Source organism: Myotis nattereri, assembly GCF_964212035.1.
Source record: "Myotis nattereri genome assembly, chromosome: 1".
Lineage (NCBI taxonomy): Eukaryota > Metazoa > Chordata > Mammalia > Chiroptera > Vespertilionidae > Myotis > Myotis nattereri.
In genome coordinates this window covers 58,831,354-58,849,060 of record NC_138075.1, presented here as the reverse complement: position 1 = coordinate 58,849,060, position 17,707 = coordinate 58,831,354, and the positions used below count along the sequence as shown (strand labels likewise).

Sequence of the window (17,707 nt, the reverse complement as noted above, 5' to 3'; positions counted from 1 at the left end):
ATTGATGTTTCTATCTCTCTCTCCCTCTCCCTTCCTCTCTGAAACCAATAAAAATATATTTTTTTAAAAATGGGCAAAACACCTAAATAGACCTTTAACAAAAGAGGACATAAAGAAGGCCAAGAGACATGAAAACATGCTCAAAGTCACTATTCACCCAAGAGATGCAAATCAGCCATTATTTCTTTAAATAAAGTTCCTGTTCCTTTTTCTCTTTCTTTTCTGTCTGGGATCCCTGCAATGCAAATGTTTGAGTACTTGATGTTATTCCCAGAAGCCCCTTAAACTATTCTGGTTTCTTTTTTTTTTTTTTTAAATCCTTTTTTTCTTTGTGCTATTCTGATTGGTTGATTTCCACTAGTCTGTCTTCCAAGTCTCTGATCTGTTCTAATGAGTTTCCAGTTTGCTGTTGGTTCTTTCTAATGTTTTTCATTTCAGTTATTGCATTCTTCAGATCTGCTTGGTTCTTTATTACACTTTCCAACTCTTTGTTGAAGGTCTCCCAAGTTCCTTTGCTCCACCCTCAAGTTTGGTCAGCATCCTTACGACCATTTCTTTAAATTCTTTATCAGGTAAATTAGTTAACCTGATTTACCTTGTTTGTCCCCCCACCCCGCCCCCTCAACCCCCGGATTTTTCTTGTTCCTTCATTTGAGAGATATTCTTTTGTCTTCAATTTGTTTGACTTCCTATGTTTGTTTATATCAATTAGACAAAATAGCTATTTCTCCCAGTTTTGAAAAGGTGGCCTTTTGTCTAAGGGGCCTCTGTGAAAGCTGCGTGTGCTGGGTGGTTGTGGCAGGCTGGTCGGAGCTGAATGGGTGCCTCAGGCCTCAGGGACACTGGCCTACTGAGCCAGAGTGGCTCTGGGTAGAGGGGCCAGGTGCATATAGCAATGCCTTATTGATCCTGCTTGCTCTCTTTGTTTGGGGCCAAAATGGACTCTGGAATGAGTCTGGAAACCCATTGCAGTGACCTTGCTGATAGGCCAGAGCACATGGCTAGAATCCCTGCCCACTCTAGAGGCGAAGGGAGACATAAACAATGGCGCTGACCGGCCCCTCCAACCCCAAAGAGTTCCCGCAGTCCGGAAAGAGCTCCTGTGGCTCCTAGCCTTCTCTATACAGTCTCTCCCTGGTTTGTTATTCAGAAAGTGGTCGGGTGTAGAGGTAACCGGAGCGTAGGCAGTATGTGCCAGGTGGTTTGGGAAGCTGCTTAGAGTGGGGCATGCGCTTCCCACATGGCCCTGAGGCCCTGGCCTGCAGGCTGGACAGCTCTGGGCGCTGAGGCCAGGCTTAGCAGTGAAGTGCCATTGTGCCTGCTTGCTCCAGAGGAAAAAGGCTCCAGCCAGCGTAGCTGGGGGTAGTGGTGCTTTGCAGGTAGGCTGAAGCACCTGCACAGAAGCGGAGGGAACAGTACACAATCACGCTCCTGGGCTGCAGTGCTCCGCAGCTCCCCGAGGGCTCCGGGCCTCCCACTTTCCCCATTGGGTCTCTTCCTTGCTTGTTGTCAGAAGCTGTTCATTCAGCACTGGTGTCTCAAAGGAGTAACTGCTCTCTATTTGGTTTGCTCAGGGGAGGGGGAAGCTTGGGAAGGGGAGAGTTCCCGTTTCCTATGCCACGGCCACCTTAGACCTCCTCTCACTGAACATTGAGATTGTTTAGGCTGGATGCTTATGTTTCTTTCTGTCCCCTTTAGGGGCGGGGGTAGTTTTAAATAGTAAAAATCCACCACTTACTTTCTGCTTTTGTATTTCTTCCTGGCTCAGCCTTGGAAGGTTATATACTTATGGAAATTTATCCATTTCTTATAGATATGGTAACTTAATATTTCAGAATCTGTTTCTTCATCGGTAAGCTGAGAATAAGAATACCTGCTTTATCCATGTCCTGTTTGTGCTATGAGATCATGTGTATAGGCTATTTCATTGTTCTTATGACTTCACAGCTATTTTACTTGGTGGCTGTTGGGAAAAGGTGAAGGAAAGACAATGATCTGGGTATGGGGATGCTGAGTTGAGGGGTTTCCTAGACAGTAAGGAGGGGCCCAGAGGCCTCTGAAATGCAGGATTCTTGCTCTGGAGAGAGAACTGGGCTAGGCCACAGCTTTGGGAATCTTTAGTTTTGTGCTGTAAGACTGGGTGATCCCTTCCAAATAAAGGTGTATTGTCAGACAAGAACAAGGCCAAGAGCATTTTCTTAGGAAAAATAATGAGGGATGCCGCAGGAGCAACTGAGGACGGGTACAGGGAAACCAGGATTATATACAGAGAGGCCAACAGGAAAAAAATTTCAAGGAAATTCAGGTTTAATCCCCATTGGATACAACTGTGGGCTCTTTGAAAGTGGACTCGGTATTAACTTAGTCCTGCCTGCCTCGTTTGGCTGAGACTGAATTGCTAAATTATGCAGTTAAATTCTAAGGGTAGACAGGCTGACAGGTGAACAAATTTCCTTACAAAAATGAAAAATCAATCTAAACAAAGATAAAATATGATTGGAGCATCAGAGGTCAATAAACCTATTCCTGATGCCTGGTAGCTATTAAACTAAAAGTAAGCTAACCTTTGCAATTAATAGTCACTGGGCATCTATCTCTTGGGTATTAAAGAAAAAAAGAGTAAAAATCTTCCGAGTGCTCCATGTAGGGCAATTCTGACTGAGAGACAGGTGTGGGCGGGGCAAAGGGAAGGGCCTGGAGTGGGCCTATGGTGGTCCGACCTCTGGGCAGATGTGCCCAGGAGGGAGAAGCCTCAGGAAAGGAAAAAGAGTGAAAGGACAGCAAATACATGGAGGAAAGTGTTGGAAGGAAACAGAGTAGGGGTCCTTTTGATATCCTGACACCCAGAATGACTTGGTTCCTTTTTAAAAAATTACATGTGTTTTAGAAGAAGAATAGAGGAGCCAGAGGATCTGGCTTCCAGGTCGGGTTCTGACACTGCCTGGTGGTATAGCCGGATGTTTTCAGTGTCCCCAAGTAAACATTTCAGAAAGGGGGGCTCCAATCCTATATAATAAAAGCCTAATATGCAATTGACCAAAGGGCAGAATGACCAGTCGCTATGACACACATTGACCACCAGGGGGCAGATGCTCAACACAGGAGCTGCCCCCAGCCAGCAGGCCCCAGGCTGGCAAGGCAAGTGCCAGCGGGACCCCTTGATCGACCCGACGGTCGCCCCACAGATTGGCCCCGATCACTGGTTAGGCCTAGGGACCCTATCTGTGCACAAATTTCATGCACCAGGCCTATAATTCTCATATAAAGCCCCCTTCTTTCCAAAATGAAGCTCTCTTGCATCTTTTCAAAACTGCTTTAGAACTATATTCATTCCTTTGGAAAAGCCCATCTATTCTTAGGGCTCTATCGGATTGTCTTCTTTGTATTGTTTTCACATATTCTACCAAGAGCTTGCATTTTTTCCCCCAGAAAATAATGTTACTAAAAAGCAGTAATTAAGAGATAGCGCTGAAAACCCCAACCCAAGTTGTATAGCTCTGGATCTCAAGTTCCTGTCACTGTGCTGCAGTCTCATCTTTGAGTTTTTTTTCTCCCCCTTGAATCCAACTGGTTACCATGCCCTGGGGATGTTATATCTGAAAAGATTCTAAATGCTGGAGTGGGGAAAAGCGGCTTAGGACCCAGCTAAGGTGCACTCTGGCAAAGAGAATGTTGGTTTGCCTTCGGCACCTTTCCTGACTGCTTTTCAACCCTTCTCGCCCTCAGTGTTTGCCACAATCCCCACCCACCAGGTCCCCCTCACTCTGGAGATAAGAGTGGCTGCAGGGTCCTCCCAGGACTTTCTCTCCCTGGCAGCAGCTTTATGCTGCTCTCCCCATCTCCCCTCCCAAGCTACCCCCCACCAGCCCCTGTTCCAGAGCCAGTGCCAACCATCCTTACTCATGTGTTACTGGGTTAATGCAGGTAATGTCTGCAGCTTAAAATAGGGTCCTGACCAAACAGAAGGAACCTAATGAAAGGACCTAATGGTCAGGGTTCTGGGTCTCACGGGAGCTGGTAGGAGATGCAAAGAAGCCTGGTGACATCCATTCACCTAACACCATAGTCCACCTGGTACAAGAACACCGTTTTTGGAGTTAGACTGATTTCATATCCACTGACAAGCTGCACATCCCTGAGCAAGTTACTTAACCTCTCTGTGCCTTAGTTTTTCCGGTCTATAAAATGGGACCCAGACAGCCGGTATAAGGGTTAAATATAAATAGTTAACCCAGTCTCAAATACACTGTGCATGCTTAATTAATATAAAAGAATAAGTATAAATTAAAAACATCACTGTTATTTTATATTCAGTACTAGCCCGCTGGGGCTGAACTCTGGCTGGCAAAGACTATCCTTACAGCTTTTCATCTTGTTGGATATTAACCACAACTTCTTGCACCCTAATTTCTCTTACCCTGTAACCCCAACCCCAGTCTCTCTCATGAATTTCTCATTGTGATCCCAAGGAAACCAAGGGACCAGACTCCGATGTGGCCAGAAAGAGGCCTGCCCTGCAGATGGCCCCCATCACCTCTCCCCCGTATTTTACACGGAAAGATCAGTTTATCTTCTCAGCATAACCACAGGCCCCAAATCAGGACTGTGGGCCGTGCGTGCCCACCAGAACAGTCCTTCACCGAGTTCCCTCCTGCACATAAAATCAGATGCCTCTACTATAGAAAAGAAACTGGGCGTCGTCACAAAGCTATGTATCACCAGAATGCTTCCTTTCAGGGCTAGAACCGTTTCACAGAAAGAAAACATATTTGACTTCTGAGTAGAGAACCTAGAAGCCGGTGGCTGCTCCTGTGGCTTTTCAACGGTTGAAGCCAATACTTGGACATTGCCAAAGCGTGTCCTTTTTTTCCTGGAGAACTGAGTTACAAAATACTGGTTTCTATTAGGGTGTGTCTAGCACTTTCTGTGCCGCCAAGCCTGCCATTTTTTATAGACTGCACACTAGATTTTCCATGAACAGCCTCAAATTTATTCCCAGGCAGTAATGTTTAGGAAACCCAATATGAACGTGAAGATTGTTCTAAGGCAGCCACAGAATTTGTGTCATAAAGAGAGTATTTCTGATGTATAAAAACATAATGTGTATTTTTGGCATGCCTTAATAGATGTGGGGCAAAGGGTAGTCACTCTTCTGATATGTTTTCTTGGATTAGGTTGCTAGGGGAAACTTAAAAAAAAATTCTTCTCTCTTCTTTATTTCTATACTTGTACAGAACACAGCCCAAACACCCACCTACACAGGCATTTTACATAAAGGGTTGGAAGTCAAGTGACTGAAAAACACAACAAAATTATGTATATAGTGTTGTTGTTTTTTCTAGAGATTTACATGTGAATTCAAGTGGGAGCCAAAGTTAACTCTGGAGGAAAATAAACCAGTTAGAGAACGCGCTCATGGGAAGTGTGACTAATTTGCTTTTGCTGACAAATAAAAAAGCAGGTGCTATATTTTAAAAGAGAAATATAACATAGGAAATAGAGCTTTATGTTGACATACTCATAAACATTCTCTCACCATCTCTAGGAACTTACATGTCGGCTACAACCACCACCACGGCACCCAGTTTTATGTTTTGAGGAAGACAGTCGTCTTCTCCCAGGTGGCCTCTCAGGGGGACCCCACCCTCAAGGGCCTCTAGTTATAGAAAGGCTTCCATGAAGCCTTTCCACCAGAACCCCAGACCACCATGCCCATGCTCCAAATCATGCACTAGTTATTGCTGATGCTGCCCGGCCTTGCAGATCCTGTTTTGGGGCGGGGGAGGGGGGGGGTGCTTTGTTTCCTTAACATGGCTGCAAGCCTCCTGAGGGCAGAGCCGCATTTAATTCCATGTCTGCATGCCACCAAAGCACCCTGCACCACCCTGATCACAAAGCAGATGTTCAACCAGTATCTGTTGGATTGTGTAAAGATTTGGGTGCCAAGCTATGAGGTCTAGATAAAGTTTATAGCTCAACAACTATCCCCTACACACTGCTGGATGACAAGGCTGGCATCCCCAGTGAAACATTGCTGAAGAATTTTGGAGGCCACCTGGGTGGATGCTGAGGCGTACTGCCCAGGTTGTGCCTTGGGAATGAAGGCCCAAACACTCCACAAACTGCTGGGAGCGCTGCCCTCAGATGGCCCTTCGCAGAGGGGAACAGCTTCATCCCAGGTCACACCCTGGGACGGCCTGCATGATCACTGTATCATCCTATATAAGAAAAGCCTAACATGCAAATTGTTCAACCAGGAGTTCAACCGCTGGCTATGATGTGCGCTGACCACCAAGGAGCGGCGCGGCGCTGGCAGCAGGTGGCAGTGGAGGCACTGCCGCCCCCAATGGGCCCCGACGAGAGTGGGACCGCAGTGGGATGGTGGAGCAGGTGAGGGGGCGGTGGGGTGCCAGGCCGGGCTGCGGGGCTTTGAGGCTGGGGGCACGAGCTGGGGCTGCAAGCTTGGGGGCGCGAGCTAGGGCCCAATGCCCGCAGGCCACCCCGAGGGACCCCACCAGTGCACAAATCCATGCACTGGGCCTCTAGTTATACATAAAGGCCTGGCCCCTCACCGCAAATGTAGAACAGTTCGAAGGCCTATTCCAGCTCCAAAGCATAATGCTTTGTTGGGTCTGCTTTACAATCCAGTGTCTCTCTGTTTCTCTGAGACTGCTTTTGGGATCAAAACCTACTAGATCTTAACCTGCATCTCAGAGCCTGCTTCCTGGGGAACCAACCTACAACAGCATCCGTACATCTACCTACCCGTCCAGCATCCATCTAGCTAGCAACCTACCACTGTGTTCAGGGCACATGAATAGGGTTGGTGAGAGGTGAGACTCAGACCTTGGCCTTAGAAGAGTTCAGGACAAGAGATGAGACATATACAAAAATAACCATGAAGCACACAATGGAAAGTGGCTGGTGTCAAGAGAGAACCTAAACAGAGATGAGGCTGAGGTGTAATCCCAGGCAAGGAGATCAGGAGTCTTCATGCACTGGCTTAGATTGTGGTAATCGGTATATGTGTCCTCTCCTCCTACCTGATCTCAAGCCCTGGCGGACAGGGTGGACTGTGTCCTTACCTCTCTCCGCTCCCCTATACTTTCCAACACAGTGTCCTAGTCAGTGCCAGAAATCTTAAAGCAATGAAGCAAAACCAAACATGGAAGGGAAGCTTTGGCAGTTCCGCTTCACTGGACAGGTTTCTGGCTGTGTATCTGGCCTTATAGTGCAGAGTTCTCAGGAGGCTCGTCAAGATCTCTTTTATTTATTATGTCCATAAAAATCTTGGGAACATGAAAGCACAAAACAAGGTCCTGACCCTCAGAGCAGCTACAGCCCACTGTGTGGACAAGGCAGAGGCCCCTGAATATGTCCACAAACAGGAATAAAACATGGGACTGGGACTAACAGCCAAGAGGTACGTCATCCCCAGGAGGTCCCTGCCCTCAGTTGGTCCGTTCATTAATCGTCCTTCTGTGGGTTGACAGAGGTTACTGAACAGCCACCTCCAGGAACCTAACAATGAGAATCAACAAACTCCAGAACCTCACCATCCCAATCATGATTTACTGTCTACAGGGGGAAAGTCCCTTTAAGGCAGACATCGCAAAGTTCCTGATGGAAGGAGGGGCTGGGAGTGCGTCTCCTGCATTTCCCCGCCCTCACCCCTCTTAACACGGCAGTCTCCTCCACTCTCCCTTTCACTGCTTTGGTACAATCTGTCACCAACTTCAGTTTGTTCCTCTGAAATGGCATTTGCATCCTTCCTCTTCTGCCTCGCCTTAGCGCTTAGCACTCCCACCCGCTCTGATATTGTGCCCACACCCTGGGAGCTGAGGCTCAAACCTGGGTCCCTGTACTTCATGTCAGTCAAATGTGGCGTCTGCAAACCCAGCTCCCAGTTGGTCACATCTCTGCTCAATAGTAAGCCCAGGGGATTCTTTCATCACTATCAGGACCAAGTTACTAAGACCCTCCTATAAGTGGCCCTTCGTACACTCATCTAACTTTATTTCCCAGTACTCCCCAGTATTGTCTCCATTCCACTCACCTCCCTGTTTATTTATGCCTTTGCTCAAGTGGTGTCTGACTTTGAAAACACCTTTTCTCCTCCCGGCCACCAATCGGGCCTGCACACTCCTTGCTGCCTTGTTCACATGGACCAAGCTTAGGACCTAGGGGGTGAACTGTTAGGAGCCTGCTGTTTTCCACTTCCTTTATTGTCTTCAAGTTCTGCTACCACATCTGCACTCCACAGCATGGAAATGCTTGTCTGCAGTACCTACCCAGCCGCTAGGATGCCCCGTCAGCCTGGCTGCCCTGGACCAGCTAGCTGTCTGCTTTTAGCTGGGTAGACTACCTTGGTCTCACAAGCCAGAAAGGGAAAAAGCTGACATTGCTAATGTTTACTCGCTTGTTGCTTCTTTGGACAGACTCTCAATCACTGCGGAGTTAATAGACCAAGCTCTAGGGTTTCAAAGGACAGACTGCCAAGTTGGGTCTCTGGAGTGAATCCAGTGTTCCATAAACTCTGCTTCTCTCCTAATCATAGAAAGAACCATAAAACAAGAGAAAGGCTGAGGCGCTGCAAGCAGCAGAACGACACAGAAGCATCATCCTGTGCTTCCTGAAAAACAGAAAATGCAGACTGAGACAGATCTCACCCCCGCTTGGCCCTCCTATGCATGGTGCTGCTAGATGAGAGATCTGCTGGTGCTGAGGAGATCTCTGGAAAAGTCTCTTGAAAGGGTTAAAGAGTAAGTGGTCCTTGGAGATGTCCTCACTCCTCTGCCAATTCGTGACTGGTGAGATGGGCAAAAACGGAAGAGAGATCAGGTGAGTACCTCCTGTGTCTCCTGCTACCTTGAAGGGAAAAATGTGTGTGTGTGTGTGTGTGTGTGTGTGTGTGTGTGTGTGTGTAGGAGGCAGGGAGTGAGGGGGTCCCTCTTCTTCTATTTGAAGTGGCATGAAAGTGGCCAATCTTCAGGTTACCAGGTGGATTGGGCAAGGGGTTCTCTGCTTTTTACAACTTTCCCTAGAGTTAGAGGAAAGGGTGGTGAAAGCAGATTTAAAATCCCCATCTTCATGCCTTGAGCTGGAAGATGATGAGGGTGAAAAGAGGTAAATTAAAAATAATCTACCCAAAACAAACAAGCAAACACACATACACACACACACACACACACACACACACACCACCTTGGAGAGAAAATTAAAAAAAAAACCTCCTTAGTGGCATTAATGTGATAATAATGACAACAATATTAATTGTTTTACAAATGCCTATGGGTTTACATTTTAAAAAAACACTGGTGCACATTATTTAGCAGTGTTCTTATGCCACATAATCCAATCAGGCAGTAATCAAAATAGCAGCTACACTTTATTGAATGACTATCAGGAATACTTTTCGTGTGTTATTTAATCCTCACAGCCCCTTTTGGTACTATTGCTAACCCCCATTTTACTGAGGGGGAAACTGATGTTTGGAGAGGCTAAGTAACTTGCCCATCAGGTAGAGATTGAAATCTAGGTCTTTCTGATTCCACAATCCAGGCTCTTGACCTGAATAAGGTCCATTTTAGGGCAGGGCTTTTTCACAAGTTCAGGAAGGGCAAGGCACTGAGGAGGAAGGAGCCCTTATATGGCAACTCCCTATGAAATAGGTATGCTCGCACGTGTGCACGTGCGCGCGCGCACACACACACACACACACGCGCGCGCGTGCGCACGCATGCGCACACACATGTGCATGCGCGTGCACGCGGGTACCCAAGAGGTCCACTTGCTCTCCTGTCCATCTGAGTTAAAACCCATCCAGCTTGGGCAGGTACAGGTCCACACTCCTTAGAGCGGTGGTTCCCAAACTTGGCTGCACATTAGAATCACCTGGGAGTCTTTTTAAAATCCTGATTTCTGGGCCTCATCCTCCGGAAATTCTGTTCCTTTGTTACTACTGTTGTGGCCCCACCCCATAACAAAGAAACAGAATTTCCGGAGGATGAGGCCCAGAAATCAGGATTTTAAAAAGATTCCCAGGTGATTCTAATGTGCAGCCAAGGTTGAGAACCACTGCCTTAGGGGGACAAAGGTCAACCCCTGTGGCTAACATACCTGTCATTTAACCTGTATCTGAAGCTGCAACAGAGTTTCCATTTGACAAGATGCAGCCACAGCAAGGTGGTGAATAACATCAAGCTTTGTCTCAAAGAGTACTTTAAGACTGAAAATAATGAGTGTGATAGCATGCCATTTAGCAGAATGGCTCATGGCATTCAAATAAATGTTCAACTTGTGGGATCCAAGCACATGGAGAGAGAATTGACTGTAGAAAACAGTGAGGCACAAGCAAATGGTGACAGCTCACAAGAGCTGGCTGCCCTGCTCTTCACCTGGCCGCCTGACTTCAGTGGTGATGTTTGCTGTTAGCTGTGCAGAGGCCTTCTGACACGGACACAAGCACATTCAGACACTCAGCGTTGGGCAAGGCTGGAGGGAGCAGCAGCAAGACGTGTAAGAATACCCTACTTGCCCCTTTCACCTAAGTACTAACTTTTCTAGCATGTCTTCCCCCTCACCCCCACCCTTCTCCTCCTCTCCCCATCAACCCAAAGGAGATCTCAGGGTGGGCCTGGAGAGCCTGGTAGTTCCTGGGATTTTGAGAAAGTAAAGTGTCAGTGTCACTGCCCCCCCCCCATTTCAATTTTGAAAATATACTTAGATACACACAAAACACACACTGGATCTTTTAAATGATGCGAGAAGATCCACAAGTCACCTGTGAAATGAAATCTTAATGTTTCACAGCCACAGAGACATACAGGTAGGCAAAGGGCTCATGTTTATTATTTATACCTACACAAAGCAGGGAGCCCGGGCGCACACACACAGGAATCCTCACACACAGGCATCTTGGCGCTGCCACCTTTCCTTCCTGCGGCCTCTTCCCACCCACCTGAAGGTGTTGGCCACAGCTGTCCTGTGAGAGGCTGAGGGGTGCGACCCAGTGGAAAAGGACTCCGTCCGTGGCTCCTCCCTGGCTGTGAGATGTGGGCAAGCTATGACAGTCACCTGGCCAGGTGCTGTGCGGATGAAGGGGAATGATACATGTAGGGTCCTTCTCACAGCGCCTGGCGCGGTCCTGCCTGGTTCCAGAGCCTTCCTTCCCTGCACCCACTCTCGGGCTGATGGTGCCCTCTTGTCACTTGGTCCCCTTCCTTAGGACACTGGTCTGACATTGGGAAGAGTGGGGACTAGTCCGGGGTCTCGGGGCTATACCAGGTGGGACCCAGCACTCAGGTCACAGGTCTGCTGGGGAGGGCTGGCCTTCAGGGTCACACAGAGAGCGGCAGAAAGGGCACGTGCGCGGGTGCTGTCTCCGGGGCCTGGACTCCGGGGCGGTGGGCAGAGCCAGCCAGTGGAGGTGGGCAGAGCCCAGCAGTAAGTCCACCCAAGGCTGTGGGTGGCTTCCTCCTGTTGCTCAGTATCAGGGAGAGGCGGGGGAGGACATTCATTTTTTCCCAAGCATCCACCCATCGCTTCAATAACTATCGATTGTGAAAAGCAGGCGGCGCCTCTTCCAGGCGAAGCCCGGCCACGGCGCGCCCCCGCGTCTGTGTTCCGGGACCCTCCGCGGGACCTCCTGCGAGCGTGCGGGACAGGAGGTTGGGCTAACGCTTCTGCACCGGCTGTTCTAGCGAAACCGCAGCCACTAGCTGTGGTTTGACCCCTGCCCGTCCACCCGCGGGGTATTTCTTCCCCGAGTCCCCAGTCATATCCTCGCCCCCGGTCACCTGCTCCGCAGCAGCCGTGTTGCCCCGGATTCGAGGACGGGGCCAAGAGCTCGGAAAGTTATTTCAGAGGCAGATGTGCTGCAACCCTCACCGTAGCAAACTACAGGTCCCAAACCCTTCCCCACCCCCATCAGCTCCGGAGACCCCAGTGCGCTGCGGGAGCCCTGCTGCGCCGAGAGCTACACGCACATGCACCTCCTTTGCCTCCTAAAGAAAAGCCCTAGCAAACTCCCAGCGCGGAGCAGTTGCCAGTCCCTGCTGGAAGGGACCCAGCTGCTGGGGATTGGCCTCCCGCCTGGCAGCTCCGAGAAACACTCGCGATTTCCTGCCCCGGCCTCTCCTCTCCCGGTCCCAGCCCTCCCGGCCGGGCTGCCGCGACCACTCAGTACCTGCGGCGGTCGTGGGCTCGCCCTCACTTTGCTCGCCAGAATCCGAATCCATGCTGCGGGCTGCCGGCTGGGCGTCCACCGCCTCCTGCCGGTCTGCGGGGCGCTGGGAGCCTGCGTCCCGGCTCGGGCTGTCGGGCGCAGTCGGTGCGGTCAGCCAGGAGGCGGCGGCCCGGGAGGTGCGGTCTGGACTGTGCGCGGCGGCCGCGGCCAGGAGGCGGCTCCGCAGCGGCGAGCGCCGCCCGCTCCCCACTCCCCGCGCCCGCCGGCCGGTGCCTGCGCGAGGGGAGCGCGGGGCGGAGGGTGGGGCGCGCCTGGAGAGAGAAGGGAGGAGAGAGGGGAGGCGCGAGCGGTTCGGAGCGGGAGCAGCCGGCGCCTCGCGGGCCCCAGACGGGGGTTAAGTACCCCGGGGGCGGTGCCACTCCTCCTACCGGCGCCCGGACTCGGGGAGCCCGGTGAAGTGTCGCGGTGGGCGAGGCCGGTCCCTTTTTCTTGGGTGTGGCCAAGTTTGGAGGATTCTTAGGTGAAAAGGTGCCAAATAGGAAATTGTGAAGTTCCGAGTGAGAGGGAGTCGGGGCGCTCCGGTTCGATGCGACTCCACCGATTATAGACCTTGGGCGAGTGACTCAACTTAGGTCTTTTTCCTCACTTGGGAAATGGGAAAGAGGAGAGTTTCCTTTAGTCCGGAATGTTTTGGGGGAGTAAATAGGATAATGCAAGCGAGGGTTCCAGGGAAGCAAACGACGCCCGGCAAGTAAAGCGAACTCCCCAGGCGTGCGTGGGGCAGGGTGGACCAGCCGAAGGGGCGCCGGTTCCCAGCGCTGGGAGCCCTGGGTCACATCAAAGGCAGGACCCACCCTGCCAGTCTCCAGGGGCAAGAATTGATTTTAAAACCTTTTCTTTGTCTTTAACACAGTGTGCCAAACTTCCTCAATACGCCCTCTTTCCACTTTCTTAAAAAAAGCATTTGTAAATTTATTCAGTAAGTAAGAGACTAAACTAAGGGAAAAAACACACGGAGCCTCAGGAGATTGTTAATTGTTGACTATCCACACAGTCTTATTGTCTCCCTGAATTATCAGCTCCAGCAACTGTGTAACACTGCATATGAAGTGTAGGCAGAGAATACAGACTAACTTGACTGACCGAGCAAAATGAAATCAGGAAGAGCAGTCTATTAAAAAGTGCCATTTATTTATTTATTTTTAAAATATATTTCTTTATTGATTTCAGGGAGAAAGGGAGGAGAGAGAGATAGAAACATCAATAATGAGAGAGAATCATTGATGGGCTGCATCCTGCTTGCCCCCTATTAGGGATCGAGCCTGCAACCCAGGCTTGTATGTGCCCTTGGCCAGAATCAAACCCGGGACCCTCCAATCCGCAGGCTGATGCTTTATTCACTGAGCCAAGCTGGCTAGGGCAAAAAGTGCCATTTTTGGAGTGTTTCCTACGCGCACTCCTACAATGATCCAATGAAAATTTTAGGGGAAGCCATTTGAAACTGCTTTGTTGGAGGTCAAGAATAGTTTCAAGTTGGCAAGTTCATAGAATTCAATCTATACTGTTATCTCCATTTCATAGATGCGGAAACGGAGTCTCCTGTTCCAGTAGATGACTTTCCTGTGGTCTCAGGTCCAGTAAGAGGGTGAGCAGGGACTTGAAGTCAGGGCTAGGCGATGTCCAGGACAGCCCCTCAGGGTACAGTGTCACGGGTGGGTTTGGCCTCTGTTACCTGGGGCTGCTTCCTTTAGTCAGATATGGGCTTCGCAGAAGATGTGTTCTGGGTGACCAAACACATGGACTTTGGTAAAAGTTACATGGATTTCGATGGAGGGGTGGGAAGAGCCCCACCCTAAATGTGTGGTCTTGGGCACATGGCATAACCTTCCTCAGTTTCCTCCTGTGTTGGCATCTCCTTCATAGGGTGGTTGTAAGGGATTAAATGAAACAATGACTGTGGAAGCTCTTACCCAATTCCTGGCACACAGCTTATGTCTGATAAGTGGAAAGCACATTCATTCTTAGATCTAATCGATCCCGTTTAGAAAAACAAATATTTAAAATCACATTTTTAAGTGACAAGAAAAAATTCATAGCAACATTTGGATAAAAGTTGATACTCAAAAACCAAATAGCTGGGGTCGTTTTAAAAGTTTGCTGTCAGAGCTGTGCAGTCTTAAGGCAAAACAACGACAATAGTGTCAGAGAACAGAGCATATTGGATGGCAAAGGCATTCCAGCTTCCTCTAAATACCTCCAAAACACCTCTGATCACAGCAATAAAGGAAACAGGGAAGCTCACTGCTGGAACTCGGTCAATAGTAAGCAAAGCACCAGGAGCGCACGCTCACGATACACATGCCCATCAGTCATCAGATCTTCACTGAGTACCTAGTACTCTTCAGCCTAGAGATAAAATGGGGGTTGGGAGTCTGCTGGTCAGAGTGATCCTGGAAAGTCTATGAGGTGAGCTTTCAATAAGTAGCAATCATCCATTTACCTGTTCCTATATTCAGTCACAGTGTATTTCTGCAAAGGAGGCAGACATAGAATGAAAAATTGAATGTGGAATTAAACAATGGAGAAGAGAGATCCAAACTAAATAAGGTCCCCATTCCAATTTCCGATGATATGCAATCTGTTGTCATCGGATAGCAAGACAAAAGGAAATGACTGCTGGCATGCATGTGTGTTTAATGAGGAACATTAGTGGAACATACCTTATCTGTCCTCTCCCAGTGTGGAAAAATCTGTATAAGAGAAGGAAGTCCTTAAAATAGTATCCCACGACCATCACCCCCATGAAAACAGTGAAATCTGTGGTGGCGAAGCTCCTTTACAAACCAACCCTAGTATATTTCTTTAAAAAAGGAAAGAGAGAAAAAGCTCTTAGAAAAGAGGGAAGGGTTTCCGTAGTTCCTCTGTATATTTTTAGAAGAATGGCATCACTTTGCCGACTTGAATCTAGAGTCTGAGGATTATAAACCACTTTCCTCAGTGTTTCCACTACATCTTTGCAGCCTGGCTGCTCTTCAGACACGAGTTTCTAACTCTTACTGGTCATTTCTTAGCTTCAGCCAAGCGAAACTGTTGGCTTTTTAAGGAACTCGCCTCTCTGGTGGGAAAAGCATATCTATTTGTAAGGTATCAAGAAACAGATAATAAAATAGATCCATTTTTGCCAGCACAATAATACTTCTTCAATCTGAGCCAGGGCTGTGACTCATCTGCCTGTCTCCTCTTGTGGGATGGAAAGGGAGCTGTCTCCAGACCTTCGGCAGGCAGCTGGGAGGAGCGAGGGAGGTTCCTCTCACCAGCTAGGGCTGCTGCTCTGCTTAAAAAACCCACATGGCTCCGGAACTGCGTTTCTCTGGGCTGAAGTGGCCCTTGGCACTTCAGGATGAGAGGTTGGCCAAGACAACTCCATTTTTAATAACTTGTCTCAAGGTGGATGCTGGCACCAAGGAAGCTTCTGCCCAGAGCCAAGGCCGCCTCCATGGGGCTCGAGGCAAGCTGGGCAGCGGGGTCTGAGCTGGCTTCTAACCATCTGACAGAACAAGGTGCCAGAAGGCAGCCTTTAAAGAGTGGGCTTTTCCTGTTTCCTCCCAGCTAGCAAAAATAAGTTTTATTGCCCCTGCCCCGATTTCCAATGCAATTCACACCACTGTAGAAAAATGAGAAAACACATATAAACAATGAAAAATAAAAATTTAAAATCCATTCATAATCCCACCGGCTACAATAACGTACATCTTTCGAAAAAACTCTCTCTTTGTGGTGTATAGCATTCTACTTTTGTAACTTGCTTTTTCCTTTGAACAATATGTTGTGAACATTATTCCATCCACTCTCTGACAACATGGCTTTTAATATCTTCACAGTATTCTATTGTACACATGTATGGGTATACCATAATGTATTTAAACACTCCTCTTTTGTTGGGCATGTAGGCTGTTTCCAATTTTCTGTTAATAGAAGACAGCATCAGTGAGCATCGTCATGTCTAAATCTGTGCACACATCTGCAATCACTATCTATGAACCTTCACCAACCGCATTTGGTCTTGGGAGAGAGAAACAAGACAGAAAATTGTAGCTAACAAAGTAATCATTTTGAATATCTTGAGACTTTAAGGTTATAAAGAATTTTTATGGACATGATCTCCTCTCAGCAGAGAGTGGGTTGTTTTGGTTTATTCTTGCCTTTATCGAGCATTGATTGAGCCCGCAGGGGGTTCCTCAAGGATGAGGGGTGGAAAACTTCCTTCCACATTTTTATTGTGGGCGCTGTGTACGCTGCACAGCCCCATCCGAGTCCAGACACCTTGTGGGAGGCTGGCAAATTGGGCATCAGGCTGTTCTCTCAGGTTCTTCGCTTCTGCCCTCCTTAACTGCCTCCTTAGCTGCCTGAGAAGCTAATGCAGTTATAGTGACTCTCAAGCACTGATTCAGAGGGGGAGGAAAATTGAGATGGAGGAAGGGAAAGAGGGAGAGAGAACACTCTATGGCTCCAATCTCTATTGTGTTCTGGCTCTGCTTCCTGTGGGGTTGTTTGTAAGCCTCTTAAACAGCAGCACTAGGATTACAGGTTCAGCCCTGCTGGGAGAATCCCTGGTTGCATATGGTGGCTGGTCCCACTGTGGCATTCACTTTGGGGCTGCGACTACTGTACTGGAGCTGGTTTTACAAGGACCCACATGGCTCCTATGTGGGCACCCTAAGGGACTGTTTTAGCTGTGCCCATCTTCCTGGATCCTTACACAGCTCTGTTGCATGGAAAGGGTCACCATTATTCCTATTGGGGAGAAGTGGGAGTCAAGACCCATGAGGCTTAAGCAGCCACTAGAGTCCCTAAAGTTTTTAGGAAGATAAGAGAGTATCCAAAGACTGGATAGGGACAATATTGCCCTAGCTTTTAAAAGGAAGAAAGGAGTGGATTCCAGGAATAACATTGGTAGCATTTTTGTCACTCTCTAGCAAAACGTCTGTAGCAAACAGGTTTATAAACATTAAAAGAAGAAAATGGTGATCACCAGTAGCCAACATGGCTTCATTATCATGTCCCATTAAAATGACTGGGTAGCTTTCTGTAAATAGAGTCAATAAGTGTATAAATCAAGATAATTTTATTCAACTTCAATGCAGCAAGTATTAGTGGAGCACCCTCTGTGTTTCAGGTACAAAGCGAAGGGAAATGATTGTTGTACATAAAGCACTTGATGAATCTTGCGTAATTCTCTTGTTGTTAGGTGGGTCTGGAACTGATTGAACAACCCTACCCAGGAAGTCTTGATTCATGATTATTAGTTAATGTGGAGGGAAGTCTCCAATGGAGTGACACAGAGCTCTATCCTTAGCTCTGGTCTATTTTATTTTTTTAAAAACCAGTGTATAGAAAATTACACACACACACACACACACACACACACACACAACCCCCAGTGATTTAGAGGATGAATTTGGTTGTACTTATCACATGTGTAGATTACCCTGCTAGGAAAGGTTACGAAAGACTGGGGCT

At 48.3% G+C, this 17,707-nt stretch overlaps 1 protein-coding gene across 1 annotated transcript in view; it reads right to left on the bottom strand.

The window, feature by feature from the left end:
- Positions 1–12,452, bottom strand: part of TNFAIP8L3 (TNF alpha induced protein 8 like 3) — a 39,083-nt gene extending 26,631 nt beyond the window's left edge. The window contains exon 1 of the mRNA XM_081097975.1: positions 12,188–12,452. Within this exon, the coding sequence (XP_080954101.1) occupies positions 12,188–12,239 (52 nt within the window). The 5' untranslated portion in view covers positions 12,240–12,452. The remainder of the gene's footprint in view (positions 1–12,187) is intronic.
- Positions 12,453–17,707: the final 5,255 nt, after the last annotated feature.